The 20,171-nt window shown below is 42.1% G+C and overlaps 1 protein-coding gene across 3 annotated transcripts in view; it reads right to left on the reverse strand.

Moving 5' to 3' along the window:
• Positions 1-7,044: 7,044 nt before the first annotated feature.
• The window catches only part of LOC311008713 (uncharacterized protein), a 42,603-nt gene continuing 29,476 nt past the window's right edge, over positions 7,045-20,171 (reverse strand). For all 3 annotated transcript variants that reach the window (XM_084002540.1, XM_084002539.1, XM_084002542.1), the window contains 10 exons: positions 13,164-13,218; positions 12,853-13,041; positions 12,638-12,733; positions 12,073-12,205; positions 9,510-9,700; positions 9,193-9,384; positions 8,978-9,073; positions 8,533-8,665; positions 8,270-8,440; positions 7,045-8,165 (listed from right to left, as the gene is read on the reverse strand). In XM_084002540.1, the coding sequence (XP_083858666.1) occupies positions 8,122-8,165; positions 8,270-8,440; positions 8,533-8,665; positions 8,978-9,073; positions 9,193-9,384; positions 9,510-9,700; positions 12,073-12,205; positions 12,638-12,733; positions 12,853-13,041; positions 13,164-13,218 (1,300 nt within the window). In that variant the 3' untranslated portion in view covers positions 7,045-8,121. The remainder of the gene's footprint in view (positions 8,166-8,269; positions 8,441-8,532; positions 8,666-8,977; positions 9,074-9,192; positions 9,385-9,509; positions 9,701-12,072; positions 12,206-12,637; positions 12,734-12,852; positions 13,042-13,163; positions 13,219-20,171) is intronic.

Raw genomic sequence — 20,171 nt, forward strand, 5'->3', positions numbered from 1 at the left:
GTATTGCCATGGACGTCGTAGGTCCCCTAGAGAGGAGTACTGCAGGGCACCGCTACATCCTGGTAATATGTGACTATGCAACACGGTACCCTGAGGCGTTCCCCCTCAGAAACACAAAGGCTAGGCAGATAGCAAATTGTTTAATCCAGCTCTTTTCCCGAGTGGGGATCCCTAAAGAGATTTTAACCGATCAGGGCACCAACTTTACTAGTAGAACGCTGAAGCAGGTTTACACTCTCACTGCATGAAAAGTGGGATTTTCGTCAGTTAGCGGCCCTGTAAATTGACGTGGAAGTTCAGGTTTACGACTGCAAACGGCAATTTGCAGGAAACACCGAAAACTGACGTAAATTGCCGGGAATTGACGTGGGCCTTGCTTGGCAGTTGTCCCCCCATGACCCCCCTCCCCGTAATCCTAGGGGAGGCTTTAACATGTAAATGAAAATGCTGTGAGCTATACAAATGCAAATCCGGGTAGCAGGGGGAGTTTTCCCCCAGGTGACATTTTTCTGAAAGGTGTTAACTTCATTTCATCTTCATTCAAAGATATAACTTAATTTCATCTTCATTCAAAGATACACAAAACAATTTGCTTCAACAATTACTTTTAAACAGGCTTTGCCACAAAGGTAAAATGTACATTCATGCAAACAACATCACAGTCTCCTAGAGCTCAACCACTGTGCATAGTGGCATGACTACAGTGACCCTTTCTGTGCTTAAATGCACAGTGGATGTGTTAACCACACATCTCCCAGCAATGCGCTCAACAGGCAGAAATTATGCTGGGTATGACGTGTCTGTTCCCTGCAAGCTCCAAACTTCTATTGGCTTTCCATAAAAATGTCTGTCCGGATGGGGATGAAGCCAGGAAACTTGCGCAGTAACATGTTTAAATGCAGTACCTTTTGACACAACATTAACAACTATAAACTGCTTTATAATTAAATGGCTGGTCGTAGTTCTGAGGGTCAAGGATGGGTTCATAGATCATAGATCTCGGCTGTGTTCGAAATGCCATACTAACGTCCTACTCGTACTTAATTGTGACGTAAATTTGAGTACGTAGTGCGTTCACATACAATAGTATGTGAATTTGTGCACGCGAGAAATGCCCGGATGTATACTGCATTGGCAAGAATTTCTGAGTACAGCGGACCTTGCTAAATCTACTCAACTTCCCAAAATGCATTGCGGCTCGTCTGACTTCACAAGTTTTGGATAATGGCGGACGACTGCGGTGATTCTGGCGACAGCCCGACACAAACCGCGTACACATGTAAGTATACTGTAACATGACTTTTACGTTTCCAGCTGACTTTTAAATCGTATTGATAATGAACGTTACTTTATTGTTGTTGGAATTGTACGTTAACCTTACGAATCGAAGGTCCTTCCAGCCGGCTAGCCTACTGACGCTAATTTACCATTTAGGGGTTAGCGAGCGCAAGCGAAGCGGAAAATGTGCCGTTTTTACCGACGTTAACTAATAATATAGTGCTTATGTTAAACCGTGGTTATATATTTACTAACGGTGATTAATAACGCCGTGCACCGTTGTCCGCTAAAGGGACGGCAGACACCGGGCGCCTCATTCAGGGGGGGGAACGATGACGAGACGTTCACCGGCAGGAGGGATGCTGCTCTGAGAGGCTTCACTTAAGAAAATGTGGTTTAAATGTTATAATTCTTATATCCAGGACTGCTGGAGACTCTCAGGATGTCCCAGGACTGCTGGAGACTCTCAGGATGATTGCGGTAAGAATATGTTCGGTGACTGCTAGCTAAGCTAAAATTAGCAAAGCAAGCCCAAGCTAAAAGTAGCTTAAACGCTAATAGTCCAAGCTAAAAGTAGCATAGTAGCCTTGTAAAAGAACAAGAGAGAGGAACCAGTGTAACGTTAAGTTGCTTTGTTGAGTGTATGTTGTTGGTCTTTTACAGGAAGCAGTACGCCGTCTTCACAACTCGGAGACGAATTGTAGGCGCTACGAACCGGAGCAAGGGTACGATTTAAAGAATATGCTTTCATTCTGCTGTATAAGGAAATAGATGCGTTAACAGTAGATACCGATCTTAACTGTATTCATACCACTCATTTAATTGTTTTCCAGCTGCCTGTAAGACATTCTATGAAACGGTACGCAGGAGCTTCAGACACACACAGCCTGATCTCGCATCGCAGGCGGAAGCTGTGAAGACGTCAGCTCGGAGTCGTTCCAGGAGAAAGAGGGTAAGACTTATTAGATCCGTTTTTGGTCAATGTGACCAAACCTACCTAAACCTATTTTTCAGGTGCATTAATAGATGTTTTGTGTCCATGCGCAGTGCATCGCGCAGTACTGATTGTCTTTATTGATTGTTTTACAGCTGCTGGAAGCGAGACGGAGTGTGCTTGCTGGCGATGAGGCGGACCGTTGGAAGTGCGCCACCACAGACATGATGTCTGATGAGGAGGACGGCGTCGTTGGCGGGGTGTCTGGATGGATTGTGCGACCTCCATCCTCTCGTAGCCAGGAGCTCACCGAGCTCTGTGCGACTCTACAGTCGCGATTAGAGAAGACTCCCAAGTACAGGGCCACGCACCGCAGGCGGCTGTAAAATTGACCAAATTCGGACAGAACGTCGCCAGTTCATTTGTTTGTTGTGTGGGCAAATTTGTACAGTTGTGTGTTGTGTTGTCAATAAAGCTCTTTCTTTGAATACTTCCTCCTGGCAATTTTTCCTTTCCTCAATTAATTCATTCATATTTATATTTATAAATATATAAATAGATAAAAATAAATGTGTGTATGTATAAATATACATATATATATATATATATAAACATATGTATATATATATATATGTGTGTATGTATGTATATATATATATATGTATATATGTATGTATATATATATATATATATATATATATATATATATATATATATATATATAGTGATAGATCTGCTAACCAATCACTAGTGATTATTCTTGTTTAAAAGACCCAGTGTGACCAATAGTAACACATCTGCCAACGGGGGTGGGGTTTACATTTATAATGACTCATCAGGTTGACCAATAGTGACAGATCTACCAACGTGGGTTGGCTTTACATTTATAATGACCAGATCTGCCAACCAATCACGAGCGATTATACTTGTTTAAAACTAGTGGTTTCATCCAATCCTGAGTGAGGATATTCAAGCCATCTCTGGCCAGGCGGGGTTTCGCCGCTATTCATATGCTAATTAGAGCCTTCGCTGTGGTTCGTTTCCGACAATTTTCGGCATAGACGAACGCGGCGTTCGCAGCCTGTAAATTGTCGTTAACTCCCGAAAATTAGGGAGATTTTCGGGCGTTTACAGGGACGAAAATCCGACTTTTCATGCAGTGTCTGTTAGGGATACAGGGCATTAAAACCACACCGTACCACCCGCAGACCGACGGACTGGTTGAAAGGTTCAACCAGACTTTGAAAGCCATGTTGAGGAAGTTTGTGTCTGACTCGGGGGCCGACTGGGACCAGTGGCTCCCCTATCTTCTGTTTGCCTACAGAGAAGTTCCGCAGGCATCCACCGGGTTCTCCCCTTTCGAGCTGTTGTTCGGGCGGGAGGTGAGAGGCCCGCTTGACATCCTTCGCGAGAGCTGGGAGGGGGACGCTCCACGCCAGCTATCCAACATCGCGAGCTATGTCCTGCGGATGAGGGAGAAGCTGGACCAGCTGAGCTCCATGGCCAACGAACACCTGGCACAGGCACAAATACGGCAGAAGACATGGTACGGCCGAACTGCTCGCAGTCGCATCTTCGTATCCGGAGAAAAGGTGCTGCTGTTGTTACCGTCTTCTGAGAGCAGTCTGCTGGCAAAGTGGCAAGGTCCGTTCGAGGTGCTTCGCAGGGTTGGAGAGGTGACCTACGAAATTGCTATGCCAGGAAGACGCCGCCCAAAGCAAATCTTCCATGTCAATTTGTTAAAGCTGTGGAATGACCGACCAACCTCCATCCAGGACCAGCTGTGGGCACGAACAGTGGAGCAGGAGGAAGAACCGACTGAGCAGTATTTTCCCACTGCTGGTGGGGAATCCACCTACCCAACCACTACCCACCTGACACCTGAGCAGCAGGAGGACCTGCTGCATATCATCCCCAGGGGCCTCTTCAGGGATGAGCCGGGCAGGACCAACCTCACCACCCACAACATCAGATTGACCTCCCCAGGCCCCATCCGGCAGACGGCTACCAGGGTTCCAGCACGACTGATCCCTGTGCTGAAACAGGAGGTCCAGGCTATGCTGGAGATGGGGGTGATCGAGCCGTCGCAGAGTGAGTGGTGCAGTCCCGTGGTCCTGGTGCCTAAGAAGGACGGAGGACTCCGCTTCTGTATCAACTTTTCCAAGCTGAACAACATCTCTGCATTTGACCCCTACCCCATGCCCCGTGTGGACGAGTTGGTGGAGCGTCTCGGAAAGGCAAAGTGCCTCAGCACTTTAGATTTGGGTAAGGGGTACTGGCAGGTCCCACTGTCTCAACAAGCACGGGAGCTGACTGCTTTCAGAGCTCCATCCGGCCTGTTCCAGTTCCGGGTCATGCCCTTTGGACTACACGGGGCTGCAGCGACCTTCCAACGCCTGATGGATCAGGTGCTGAGGGGCGCTGAGGACTACACTGCAGCATATATTGACGATGTTGTGATTTACAGTTCTTCGTGGGAGGAACACCTTCGACATCTTGATGACGTCTTTCAGCGTATCCGCCGGGCAGGTCTGGTGGTCAACGCTAGCAAGTGCCAGCTCGCTAGGTCACAGGTGTGCTACCTTGGTTATGTACTGGGAGGTGGCACAATCCAACCCCAGGTCAATAAAGTGGACGCCATCCGCTGCTGCCAGCCACCCTCTACTAAGAAGGGGGTGAGATCATTTCGGGGGCTCATTGGATGGTATCGACGTTTCATTCCAGACTTTTCCAGCCGAGCTGCACCCTTGACCGATCTCACACGCAAAACCAGCCCTAACAAGGTGGTCTGGTCCTCAGAGTGTGAACAAGCCTTCCAGGACCTCAAGGAGAGCATGTGCCACGAGCCTGTGCTACAGAGTCCAGACTTCTCCTTGCCTTTTACCGTCCAGACTGATGCCTCTGGATTAGGTCTTGGGGCTGTGTTGTTGCAGGGTGAGGGGGAGGACAAGAGACCAGTACAGTATGTCAGTCGAAAACTTTTTCCCCGCGAGACTCGATACTCCACTATTGAGAAAGAGTGTCTGGCCATCAAGTGGGCCCTGGACACATTAAAATACTACCTGGTCGGCAAGGAGTTTGTCCTAGAGACGGATCACAGGGCCTTGCAGTGGCTACACCGTATGCGGGACTTTAACTCAAGAATAACACAGTGGCACTTGTCTTTGCAGCCTTACAAGTTCACTGTAAGCTACAACGCGGGCAAGGACAATGTAGTAGCTGACTTTCTTTCGCGTCCGGACAGGGACGCTCTCCCATAAGGAGGGGGGTGTGTGACGGGACGAGCAGCCCGTCACGGCAGCAATGCGCTACCTTCATTAAAAGACTCTGTGTTTATGCTTATGTTGCTGTATTTTTCATTCCATTTGCTATTTCATATGTAGCAAATAACCACGCTACACTTTGTTTTCATTTCGCATGTATTGTTATTTTTATAGGGATCCGAACGTTTGAAATAAAGTAAAAGTAAATATTGTTTAGGCTGCTGGGGTTGATTTGACTCTGTCATTGATTAGCATTAAATCAAATCTGATTTGTCCATGAGTTTTAGACTGATTACAAGTCTTTACAGATTAATATATATAAATATACAGAGGGGTAATTTCACTGCCTCGTGTAGTTGTGCTGAAGCACCCCTGTCAAACGGGCAGCTTGGTTTCTACCAATTAGGGTAATCAGTGCAGGGCCTATTTAAGGCCAGGTGTTCATGGAGACAAGAGGGCTGGTGGAAAACAGGTGACTGTCCAGGCTCGGTTCTCTGCACATGGGAATCTCAACCTCAAGTGACAAAACTTAGGTATATGTTGTTGTTTTTTGACTATCATGTCAGTTTTGTTTTGTTTGAAATGTTTACTTCTTTTTTGAAAGAATTGCCATTTTGGCCTTTTTGGGAGAAAATAAAAAGTATCCCTCTTCTCTACTGAACCTCCGTGTCCTCTGAGTGCTGTGTCAACTCTCTCACACCATAAGGTTGCATCTACCTTTAACAGAGTCTTATTAAAAAGGTACACTGATTGAAAAAAAAAAAAAAGATAATCCTAAAATAACTAATAAAAACAAATAGAAGAGTTGCTCACAGACTTATTCACTAGTAGGCTGAATGCCTTTTGCTGCTCATTATGAAGACAGCCTAATGTAAATTTCACTTTCAAGTAATTTCAACATTTTTATATCCACAAATAGAAAACTAATAGAAAAAATAATCGATACGAAGACAAACCTGTTGATGAGAATAGTTTTTTGTGATTTGACTCACCAAGATGAGCAAGACGCCGTGTCACTTCTGGCGACCATCTTTGTTGTTGCCGGAAAAAGTAGCGAAACCGGAAACGTCATCCGCTCCACGGAATATAACGTATTCTTCAGTCGGTAGACATTTAGGGAAATATCTGAAACAGCGGGTAAGTGTTATCGGATTATATTTGTTTGGTTTGTAATAAAACAATAGCTGTAAAGTACGCAGAAGTCGCACATCTAAACATAAGTAAAGTAACGTGAAATAACTAACTAGCAACGTCTTGGCTAGCATAGCAACGGGTTAGCTAGCCGTGTGTGATGTGTAACCTTCAACGTGTAAACACTCGTTTAAAATTATTTTTAGAGCATATTTAGCGCAGCTTTACTCTAGACGACGGACCTAAACTCGACCTGCTAGCTAGATAGCTAGCTAGTTGCCTGGGCAACTGAGCTAGCTGAAGTAAATTAACAATAAGTATGCTAGCTACGTAGTTTTGATTAGCCAGTGACATTGATGTATTCATTATACTATTTCATGTCGTGTACAGTTCAGGTTTTGCACCTGTCGACAATATCTAATTGCATTGAGACAGTCAGACATTTTGCATAAAATATTTATTTAAAAAAAATATGTAATGAAGTATGAATTACATAATGCAATGTGCAAAAAACAGTTTCACCAATTATTTGGTATCATATAACATTCTTTATGAGCAGCAACTGCTCATTTTCATGTGTGCTTGCACATAAACATGTCAGCCGATGAAGGCGTCATTGTAAAAGTATAGTTGAATTATCCATATGTACATTCACGCAGAGAGAATAAAGTCATAATAATAATAAAAACACAAGACAAACACATTTCTGCCATTTTCTAGGATCATTTTGAGTGACAGAAGAAGGGAAAGTTTCTCTGCTTGTCTTGTGTAGTGACATACACACCAAAATATTTAAGGTCCTTCATGAGGGCACATGAAATAATAATACCAGGTTAACAAAAGCATTACATCTCATCTGGATTTGTTATATATGCATTGTTGAAATTTAGCAAGATATCTATTCCTGACATCACAGTTTAACAATAAGAAATAATTTAATGAGTCCAGTGGCTATTGTGGAATTATAAAGTCATGAGGTGTTTACATGACAGAAGAAATGTAGGTTTAAAAGGTAACCAGACCCCCCAAACCCCAAATTTGTGTAGATCATGATATCTACTGGTGAAAGCAAGGTAGTGATTCAATTGATTTGTATTTGATGTTTGATTGCTCTTAGTGGTTCTAATTCTTATAGTGCTTCTAATTTGCACCACATTCTCACTCATGCAAAGATTGCTTTTCACCAAGGAAATAGAGTCATTAAAGGACAGAAATCCAGCCGTCCGATGGGTACAAAACAAACAAAGCTGCATTCCACATTACATGTAAAAACTAACTAAACTAAATTTTAACTTGTTTCTTTCAGAGCCTTCACAAATGCTGTAGAAGAGTGATCACCCTCCACCACTCCTACTTTCACCTGCAGTAAGTTGATGCTAAATCTTGCATGATCCTATTAATATTGGTTGCACTGTTTATAGTAAACTTATTGTGAGATGTTTCTATTCAGTAGAACACATATACAAACAGGTAATTAGGGTTTTCTTGTTTTGGCTCATGGGGGTTTCAGTTTCCTCACAGAATAGACAGACCCAGCAGAACGACAGTGATCAGCAGAGCTATAGGGGACGATAGGAGAACAAAAAAAAAAAGATTTATTAAGTATTGTTCCAACACACTTTTTGGAAAACGTTGCTCTCTTACGATAAAAACCCTGGCTTACCTTGTGTCAGAGATTGCTGTAGTCTAATGGCGTGGTCAGTGGTAGAAGGGACAGTGGTGGTGGGGGTGGTGGTGGTGGTGGAAATCTGGTTGGCGATGGCGGCGTTAGTATTTCCAAGGTCTACAACACGGCTCTGGAATTGGGCGGTGGGGCTTCCCAGAGAGCTAGAAGCTGAGAGTGCAAGCAGAAGACATAACATTAATTGATATTCTTAAGCACATCGGAAGATTGACTGTGTGTGTGTCTCCAATCTGTTGACTTACTACTGTTGAAAGTTCCAGTGGTGATTGAGAGCGAGGCAGCTGATGCCCGGGTACTTGGGTTTGGTACAGTGGCGGCAAATGTACACTGGATTCTCCTTCCATTAACACTGCCCTTCACAGAGTTCACGTTCAGCTGCAGAGCAAAACCCACATGACCATGAAGATGGTATTCATTTCAGTAGTCTATTTATATGAAAATACTATTTGACATGTAGAACAAACACAATTTAAAACATAAGTAAACTATAGACATGCAAATTAGCTTCATAATCAGACCACAGCTTTGTCTAGTGCTGTTCATATCAATATTCTTTACACACATTTGTGTAGTACAGTGTTAGTAGCAGCTGCATCATACACAACAGCCAGCTATCTAAGACTATTTGATACTCATTGAGTTTTTGTTCTTTTTTTAAGTACCACCATAACCCTGAGTTGAACTCACGTCAGTCACAGTCAGCATGCCGTTGTTGAGGCGAGTGCTAAAGAATCGGACCACACCATTGTCATTTGCACAGACGTAGGTTGGGTCATTACCTCCCTGTGGTGCAAAACCAGAAATGGTAAATACCCTGTTTACACAGACAACTTCAAACACACTATGTGAATGGCCCTGGGTAAGTCTTAATGGTACTTTGTGAGTGACAGAACTTGACATACCAGTGTGTTGTCAGTTGACACGGTGGCAGCAATGTAGCCGTCTGAATCTCCTGAGAGCTCAAACATGAAGTTGTTGCCGTTTATTTGCTCGGTAGAAATAAAGAAACATGAGTCTGTGGATGCGGGGTCGCAGTCAGTTGGCTCGGCTCCACAGAGCTTTTGGGTCCCACATTGTGTCCTAGAAACGGTTGTCTGCAAGGGAGATTGGAAACTTTTAAGCAGGTTGGAATTGTGCCCTCTGATATTGTTCACCATCAATACATGTGGATTTTGTTCTATTCTATTCCACTATGTGCTAGTTTTTTGGCATCACTCACCTGAAGGGCTTCCACTGTGGTGTTAGCAATCAGTGGGGGAGCTGTAGTTGTCGTGGTTGTTGTTGTTGGAGTTGTAGTTGTCATGTTGGTGGTGGTGTTTGAAATCTGGTTGACGACGGTGGCGTTAGGATTACCCAGGTCTGCAACAGTGCTCTGTAATTGGGCGGTGGGGCTTCCCAGAGAGCCAGAAGCTGAGAGTGCAAGCAGAAGACATAACGTTTATCGATATTCTTTTGCACATCGGAAGATTGACTCTGTGTGTGTGTGTGTGTGTATGTGTGTGTGTGTGTGTGTTATTTATGCCCACATATAAAGAAGTACAAGGGTTCTTGCACAAGGGACATAAACACTGCCAGTGCAGTTGACAATGGAAGACGGTCAGACACAAAACGCCTGGGCAGCTGAACGCAGTTACATACAAAATGACCTACAGGTCAGATAGAAAACAGACATTTAAGGATACAAAAAACAACGTCTCCTCCAGATTGAACGGCTACCAATAATAACTGAGACTGAGCAGTACCTGGCCAACTGTTTAGCTCTTCTTTTAGGGAGGCCGGCCATCTGAAGGCCCCTCACAACCAACTTATGCGCATGCCCCAGACTACCAAATATAAAGACTAGAAGTTTACACCTGTAGCCTAGCTGAGAGATGGTCTGCTTCAGCTGCTGATATTTCAGCACTTTGGTCAGAAAGGCCTCCTCTAGGCTGTAATCAAAGGTACAGCCGACCTCCAGAATGAGCACCTCTCTATGATTTTCATTAACAACAACAACATCAGGAGTATTAGCTGTTACATGAGAGAACATTGAGACATCATTACACAGGCTGAACATACTCGGCTTCACAGTAGAATGTTTATACAGCATGATGGAAGACCTGAAGATAGAAGAGATATCTGCTGATATCAAATCTACAATTCTGTCATGCCTACATATGTAGAGCCCTCTGTAAACATGGCAACCATTTAAGATGTGAGACATGGTTTCAGCTATTTGTTCACTGCCATGGTGTATACAGTAAGGAGCATGACTTCCTGGAAACCAGATGGACAGGTTCAGTTTAGTTGGTAAAACCTGCAGTCTCGCTTTTATAGCAAATGTAACAATGTTCTCATCCAGGGCAGCATTTCTGAACACAGCGTGTGAGACAGAGTGGTCTGCAGCTGGGAGACATGCAATCTTCCCTTGAAGTCTCAGCTCAGTCCATTGCTGCCGCTGCCTCCGTTGTTGCGCCCCCAAGAGGTGACCTCGAGCATTTCTCAGTGGGAGTAGATGTTTTGTCCCACATACATTCACAGTTGCTTTTACAGAGATGTTGGGGTCGGATATAACCTCCTCTGAGACCTCCACGGTCTCAGAGTCAGACCCCGTCCACTCCAGGGTAACATCAGCCCAGCAACACAGATCGTTCAGGTCAGGCCAGTCTGACCACACACCGAAGCCAGGAGAGCGGCTGTCCAGCTTTCCACTGGATTTCCTCTTGAATCCCAGGAAGTTAGGCTCCGACCCACGAGCCAGAGGGACCTTGCGTCTTCTTAGGTCCAGGAACAGAGAAGCTCGGGCAAGCTCTCTGACATATTTATCATCATTGTTCAACATATTCAACAGATGGGAAAGTCTCGTAGCAATATATGTCCATTCAAAATTAGGAACACCCAGACCACCCTCACTCTTACTATGAAATATGATATTGCGTGTTGTATGTGTATTTAGGCCAGTCCATTGTCTTACAAAATATACAGTTTTATCCGTCAAATCACATAGTGATTTTCGTGGAACATGTACATTAGAAAGAAGATGTTGTACCTTGGACAATGCAATTACTCTAACTGCCTCCAGCTTCATGATGAGTGGCAGTGGGGATACATTTTTAGATTGTAGATTTGATATCAGCAGATATCTCTTCTATCTTCAGGTCTTCCATCATGCTGTATAAACATTCTACTGTGAAGCCGAGTATGTTCAGCCTGTGTAATGATGTCTCAATGTTCTCTCATGTAACAGCTAATACTCCTGATGTTGTTGTTGTTAATGAAAATCATAGAGAGGTGCTCATTCTGGAGGTCGGCTGTACCTTTGATTACAGCCTAGAGGAGGCCTTTCTGACCAAAGTGCTGAAATATCAGCAGCTGAAGCAGACCATCTCTCAGCTAGGCTACAGGTGTAAACTTCTAGTCTTTATATTTGGTAGTCTGGGGCATGCGCATAAGTTGGTTGTGAGGGGCCTTCAGATGGCCGGCCTCCCTTAAAGAAGAGCTAAACAGTTGGCCAGGTACTGCTCAGTCTCAGTTATTATTGGTAGCCGTTCAATCTGGAGGAGACGTTGTTTTTTGTATCCTTAAATGTCTGTTTTCTATCTGACCTGTAGGTCATTTTGTATGTAACTGCGTTCAGCTGCCCAGGCGTTTTGTGTCTGACCGTCTTCCATTGTCAACTGCACTGGCAGTGTTTATGTCCCTTGTGCAAGAACCCTTGTACTTCTTTATATGTGGGCATAAATAAATATTTAAAATGTGTGTGTGTGTGTGTGTGTGTGTGTGTTTCCAATCTGTGGACTTACTACTGTTGAAATTTCCAGTAGAGACTGACAGCGAAACACCTGATGCCCTGGTAGTTTGGTCTGGTACAGTGGCGGCAAATGTACACTGGATTCTCCTGCCATTAACTCTGCCCTTCACAGAGTTCACGTTCAGCTGCAGAGCAAAACCCACATGACCGTGAAGATAGTTCATTTTCAGTAGTCTATTATTATGAAAATAGTTTTATCCCACGCAGATGGTGATGGTTTAAATCAATGTTTGCCTTGACGTTGCTCGTGCTGCACGTTTAGCTATTTGTACTTAAAGATTGAACCATTCAAATTGCATCTGTTCAGTATTTGACATGTAGAACAAAAACAAAAACAATTTAAAACATAAGTAAACTATAGACATGCAAATTAGCTTCATAATCAGACCACAGCTTTGTCTAGTGCTGTTCATATCAATATTCTTTACACACATTTGTGTAGTACAGTGTTAGTAGCAGCTGCATCATACACAACAGCCAGCTATCTAAGACTATTTGATACTCATTGAGTTTTTGTTCTTTTTTTAAGTACCACCATAACCCTGAGTTGAACTCACCTCAGTCACAGTCAGCACGCCGTTGTTGAGGCGAGTGCTAAAGAATCGGACCACACCATTGTCATTTGCACAGACGTAGGTTGGGTCATTACCTCCCTGTGGTGCAAAACCAGAAATGGTTAATACCCTGTTTACACAGACAACTTCAAACACACTATGTGAATGGCCCTGGGTAAGTCTTAATGGTACTTTGTGAGTGACAGAACTTGACATACCATTGTACCAGATGACACGGTGGCAGCAAGGTAGCCGTCTGAATCTCCTGAGACCTCAAACATGAAGTTGTTGCCGTTTATTCGCTCGGCAGCAATAAAGAAACATGAGCCTGAGGATTCGGGGTCGCAGTCAGCTGGCTCGGCTCCACAGAGCTGTTGGGTACCACATTGTGTCCTAGAAACGGTTGTCTGCAAGGGAGATTGGAAACTTTTAAGCAGGTCAGAATTGTGCCCTCTGATTGTTCATCATCAATACATGTGGATTTTGTTCTATTCTATTTCACTATGCGCTAGTTTTTGACATCACTCACCTGAAGTGGTTCCACTGTGGTGTTAGCAATCAGTGGGGGAGCTGTAGTTGTCGTGGTTGTTGTTGTTGGAGTTGTAGCTGTCATGTTTCCAGGTGTGGACATTGTAGTTGTCATGTTTCCAGGTGTGGACATTGTAGTTGTCATGTTTCCAGGTGTGGACATTGTAGTTGTCATGTTTCCGGGTGTGGACATTGTAGTTGTCATGTTTCCCGGTGTGGACATAGTAGTTGTCATGTTTCCCGGTGTGGACATTGTAGTTGTCATGTTTCCTGGTGTGGACATTGTAGTTGTCATGTTTCCTAGTGTGGACACTGTAGCTGTCATGTTTCCTGGTGTGGACATTGTAGTTGTCATGTTTCCAGGTGTGGACATTGTAGTTGTCATGTTTCCAGATGTGGACATTGTAGTTGTCATGTTTCCAGGTGTGGACATTGTAGTTGTCATGTTTCCAGGTGTGGACATTGTAGTTGTCATGTTTCCAGGTGTGGACATTGTAGTTGTCATGTTTCCAGGTGTGGACATTGTAGTTGTCATGTTTCCAGATGTGGACATTGTAGTTGTCATGTTTCCAGGTGTGGACATTGTAGTTGTCATGTTTCCAGGTGTGGACATTGTAGTTGTCATGTTTCCAGATGTGGACATTGTAGTTGTCATGTTTCCAGGTGTGGACATTGTAGTTGTCATGTTTCCAGGTGTGGACATTGTAGTTGTCATGTTTCCTGGTGTGGACATTGTAGTTGTCATGTTTCCAGGTGTGGACATTGTAGTTGTCATGTTTCCTGGTGTGGACATTGTAGTTGTCATGTTTCCTGGTGTGGACATTGTAGTTGTCATGTTTCCAGGTGTGGACATTGTAGTTGTCATGTTTCCAGGTGTGGACATTGTAGTTGTCATGTTTCCTGGTGTGGACATTGTAGTTGTCATGTTTCCAGGTGTGGACATTGTAGTTGTCATGTTTCCAGGTGTGGACATTGTAGTTGTCATGTTTCCAGGTGTGGACATTGTAGTTGTCATGTTTCCTGGTGTGGACATTGTAGTTGTCATGTTTCCAGGTGTGGACATTGTAGTTGTCATGTTTCCAGGTGTGGACATTGTAGTTGTCATGTTTCCAGATGTGGACATTGTAGTTGTCATGTTTCCAGGTGTGGACATTGTAGTTGTCATGTTTCCTGGTGTGGACATTGTAGTTGTCATGTTTCCAGGTGTGGACATTGTAGTTGTCATGTTTCCTGGTGTGGACATTGTAGTTGTCATGTTTCCTGGTGTGGACATTGTAGTTGTCATGTTTCCAGGTGTGGACATTGTAGTTGTCATGTTTCCAGGTGTGGACATTGTAGTTGTCATGTTTCCTGGTGTGGACATTGTAGTTGTCATGTTTCCAGGTGTGGACATTGTAGTTGTCATGTTTCCAGGTGTGGACATTGTAGTTGTCATGTTTCCTGGTGTGGACATTGTAGTTGTCATGTTTCCAGGTGTGGAAATTGTAGTTGTCATGTTTCCTGGTGTGGACATTGTAGTTGTCATGTTTCCAGGTGTGGAAATTGTAGTTGTCATGTTTCCTGGTGAGGACATTGTAGTTGTCATGTTTCCTGGTGTGGACATTGTAGTTGTCATGTTTCCAGGTGTGGAAATTGTAGTTGTCATGTTTCCTGGTGAGGACATTGTAGTTGTCATGTTTCCTGGTGTGGACATTGTAGTTGTCATGTTGCTTCCTGTTGTTGTTGTTGTTGTGTTGGTGGTGTTTGTCTGGGCGTAGGTGCCCACAGATATCCAGGACAGCGTCACAAATAGGACGGTGAGGACCAGTTTATTGTCCATGCCTGGAGTGGGTAAGATTATTCCGTTAAATAATGTAAATGGAAATTTCATCATTCGGGTAGTTGTGTCAGTCAGGGATTGTATCGGGTGAGTTCAGACAGATCAATAACGGTTAAACACCCAACAAACACAATATATAAGTGATTAAGTAATAAGTAATTTGCAATACTTTTACAAACATACAGTGGTATTTTGATGCTCTTTGGACAGGACTTGAGACTTGTTGTGATGGTGCGAGTTATGATCTGCCATTTTGACATGTCAAGTAAACACAAGTGTAATTCATACCAATAATTATGGCCCTGTTCCATTTAGGTGAGCCATGGCCTTGTCATTGTGCTCAATGGAATTGCGCTAAATAGAACAGCACCATCATTTATTTCATCTGTCTGTCTTTATCATGCAATTATATGTCAACATGGCTGCTGTGAAGATGGCCTATTTCACGTGGTCATAAGATTCATTGCGAGTGCACGATAATCATTATGGAGCGAAGACATCAGCCACTGTTTATTCCATCCCCGCCTCCAAGTCAACCAGACAAGCCAGCGAGTGTTGACAGAGTAGAACGCGTACAGGGAGGGTTGAGCTCACGCTCTTCACAGCCCTGCGCTCGAGGGCTCTCATTTTTGTACGCAAAGCAGAAATGCTCTTTCACTCTGTGGGCTCATATCACATGTTTGCACTTGGTTATGCTGATTATAAGGCGAGCGAGGAGGACGAGGAGCAAGTGTCATTGATTAATACCACAGGTGGATGAAGGTAGCACAATTAAAAAAAACACTGTTACAAGTTAAAGTTCATAATATTATTCTTGTAAAAGTGTACGTCTATATAATCTAGAAGTATATTTATATTGTTTAAAAGTATGCAGCAAACTATGCAAATGTGTTCTTTAGTTGTTATATTATTATATATTGTAATATTAAATTATTATTGATGCAGACCATGCTGGAAATCAAGGACCATGCTGGAAATCAAGGACCATGCTGGAAATAAGTGTTATACTTTTGCATGTTATCCTTTTGGATTTCCGTTTTATGTGTTTTTGATCCATAAATAAATAAATAAAGAAGTAAATCAAAAGTAACACGTCTGGTGCATTTAAATGTTGTAGCTGGCTCCAATAGTACATATTTCCCTCTGTAATGTAGTGGATTAGAAAGTCGCATTTAAGTTGTACTTGAGTACAGCATTTGAGTAATTAGACTTAGTTTCTTTCCGTGGGACCAATGCGTTCCCAAAAAAAGGGGTGCTGGTCCGCCAACCTCAGAAATTTCGAAAAGTTAGTCTCATAGATGTTACTAAAGAAGATCGTTAATGATGGCACCCTTAATAATGAAAAACAAAATCCAATTTTATCCAATTTGGAACTATTAATATATCATAGGTGAAGGTAATTAGTTAATAATTATTTCCGATAATTTAAATAACTGAATTTGCAAATGAAACCTAAATTTGAAGTGAAAGCTATTCATGAAACACCGTGTATTCCTCCACAAGTCATAGATATCAATACCAAAAGATATCAAAAATGGTGTTTAAGCCTACCTGTGGATGATTGTCACCTGTTCCAAAGATGCTTGGAGTTGGATTCAGAAGCAAAAAGCTGTGCAGTTTGTTGAAATGAAGAGCTGGTGTAGTTTTAGTGTCAGATGCGGCTTTCAGGTGGACTGCTTGATGTCCGTTTGTTCTTTGCAGGTTCCCAGGTAGAGTTCTGACACCTATTCAAACATTGTCACTATTTATATGAAGGGGTTGGGAAGAGTCAGAACTTCTGACATCATGGATGATGCTTCTAGAGGGTGGGGCTGGGAATATGGGTTTAAGGGTGTGTGTGTTGGAAACCACACATGGATTTTGCCATGTCATTGCATATTTAACCCTCTTTGTCTCTGCTCGGGTTCAGCTTCTAAACGCATTACTTCCTTGAGGACTCACAATGCTCTTAACCTACATGACTGACATGATGACGACAGGGAAACAAACGCTATTTTAGCTGTTTACCGTAGCTTCATGGCTGGGTCCATTATTAAGTAGCACAATTTGGGTCATGGAAAACAACATCTTAATTGTGGTGATAAAATATTTGTAAATAATGTGTAATATGAAATGTTACATTTTAAGCTTGAGACATACTTAATATGTCTTCAGAAATTTCAGTGAGTTTAGGCTGTAATCCAGATGTGGGAATACTGTGATTTCTAACTTTAATTAAAAGAAATCTTATCTTATCTCTTCTCCGTAAAGCTGCCTGATCTGCCATGGAGCCCACACTGTCACTAGATACATTCCTTGAATAAACATTATGCTAGCAGACGCATCTAATGCATTTGAAGGATATATCCAGGATATCAAACTGATATCATACTAAAACAATTTATTTTAGATAGAAGCTAAAGTTTACAGACAGCGTAAAGATGAACTGCATGAAAACACTGTTCCTGCAAGGCCTCTATATTCACTGTTCGAATCATTAAAAAGCAAAAGCAGCATTTGTATACATACCGTATACCTTGACTTGCTAACATACTTTATTAATGTGGACGTCCTTCTTTGATAAGATTTTAATAAATCAGGAAATATAAATATTTTTTATCCCCCTTTTTTAAATCAGGCTCTATTTTTCTATTTTTTCTTTTACAATAATCCCGATAATGAAAATTCACCACAATTCATTGTGAGTGTTTTTGTTGTTGTTTTTTTTTAAATCTGCAATAAAATCCTATGTTGTCCCATCCCTACTGAAGACCTTAACCACGTTTCTGTGAAGTGCTAATTCAAGTGAAGGGGGTTTGCCCGGATGTTAGAAACATCTATAGACCAGCTGTTCTCCCTGAAGTGACGAGCCTTGCCAACTTTGTAACTGAGGGCAACAATATTGTCAAAATACTTATCATTGGTTGACGATTTAACATTGCTTTGTTTAGGATTATAGTGAAATTACATTCAAGATTGTGAATGCTTCACAGATAGTTAAGCACAAACAAGATAAAGGAACAGACAATGGTATGGACTGTGAGTCACGTTGTGCCACGCAAGCCGCGGTCATATCCTTGAAGTGTCAAACCTGTTTGGTTGGCAGGTCAGCTAAATAAGAGGGCGCAAGGCCGTTAATGCGTTTTTTGGTAACGCATTGGTCCCACGGAAAGAAACTAAGTCTAATTACTCAAATGCTGTACTCAAGTACAACTTAAATGCGACTTTCTAATCCACTACATTACAGAGGGAAATATGTAGGCCTATGGTTTCGTTGGCCTGTTGATACCTTAGATCTCTACCTCGCCTCACCTCTACATTGAATGGCTTTAGAAGTAAAATTAAAAGCATATTAAAAGAAATGCCTTTGTCATTGTTTGAAATCATCAAATCATCTTTCCGGTGAAGTGACAAAGTATAGTGGGCAAAGAAAGTATATTTTTAGAAGCTACACACACTTTCCAATGACGTAGCAGTTACAACACACCACGCCTTTTGGTTTTACCCGTCGATTTCTGCGCTTCATCAAACTTGCGCTTGATTCACCGCATGGCTATGTGCTGAGACAAATCACAAGACTGAGTTTCATAACGCAATTCCTTCTCTATAAAACAAGTTTACCTGCCAGTGCTCCAGATGTCAGCAGGAGAGAAATGCCTTTTAAGTGATATGACAACAAGGTTAGATGTGTGCATTTTTTCACATACAGTACATGCTAGTTATATCTTGAACTAATCAGTTCAAACACAATTTAAATGACAGAAGAGGCATCTTAATTTTGTCTTTGGTGAGGCCCAACATCACTGCTGGCATGTCGGTGAAATACTGATATGTAAATGAGGCGTAAGTAAATTATAACAAAGGGAAACATGGCTGAGTTGGGTCTAAAATCAGCTGGTTTGCCCTAAAACCTGCTGGAATTCAAAATGGTGCTAAATATATATATATAGTTAACGCAAATTCCAATTATTGCCTTGCAGCTCTGCTGAGCTTTTTAGCCTCTTTTTAGAATAAAACCCAGAATATCTTTACATACATGTAAATGGCTATGCACTTCGCATCTGCTGCAATTTTAAGAGCTGGGAATTTGGAGGTGGCTCTGGATCTGTCACCTTGTTTAGATGTTTTGGGGTTTTTGCTTGCCCCCTATTGGTAATAATAATGTACAAGGCTTTAATTCAACTGCAAAAAGCAAACTACCATTATAAATTGATTAAGAAATGCAATTAATAATAATGCAAAAGTATGTATAAGATGCTGTGACTTACCATTGAGGATCCAGATGCACTGACTCACATTCATGTCTTTGGAGGGAATCCCAGAATCAAGGTTACAACAATCAAACCAGTATGGAGACTTACTTCAGCTTCTTTTGAGTGTTTCCTCTGATCGTTAACAATCACACTGCAGCCTGCTGAAGGATTTTGTTCTGCTCCACGAGAACATGTAAATTTGCAGACAGTGATGTTTGCATGAAGGACGGCAAAGCGAGATAGAAATCTGCTCAGTGCAAACAACTCTCTCCTCTCTGTTCATAACCTTTTTTTGTCCCATTTTAATATAAATATATATTTATATTGTTTTTTTTTACTGCCTGACAATACCTTATTTAAACCATATATAGCCTCAGCCTATAATACCTACTTTTCCTGATATTTGCATAATTCTAACAAAATTATATTTATATTATATTTCTTGAGTGTTGCCTTCTGATCATTGATATGTTACAAGATACTGTTTGATTATTACCCTCCCATCATTTAAAAAAGAGCCAAATTTGAAATAAAGAGTGTTAATATAGTAGTAACTACTTGTTTTGTATGGATATCGTCGAGTAATGTCCAGAGAATTGCAATTTGCAAATGCTGTTCTGCCCTGCAAGTATTAACTGACTATGAACCCTATAGTTTGTTTTAAGGACAGTGATGCAATTGAATAGGAACCAGTTTGACTTGTGTTAGGAAATGCATTTGGAACATGGAGTCTTATTAAAAAGATACACTGATTGGTTTGATTTACGTCACAGTGTTTTGGGCCAAGAGTAATTTGAAAGACACGTACATTTTTGATAATTAATAACCACCAAGCCTTCTTAAAAAAAAAAAAAAAGATAATCCTAAAATAACTAATAAAAACAAATAGAAGAGTTGCTCACAGACTTATTCACTAGTAGGCCGAATGCCTTTTGCTGCTACATTTTTATATCCACAA

Source organism: Eutrigla gurnardus, assembly GCF_963514095.1.
Source record: "Eutrigla gurnardus genome assembly, chromosome: 23".
Lineage (NCBI taxonomy): Eukaryota > Metazoa > Chordata > Actinopteri > Perciformes > Triglidae > Eutrigla > Eutrigla gurnardus.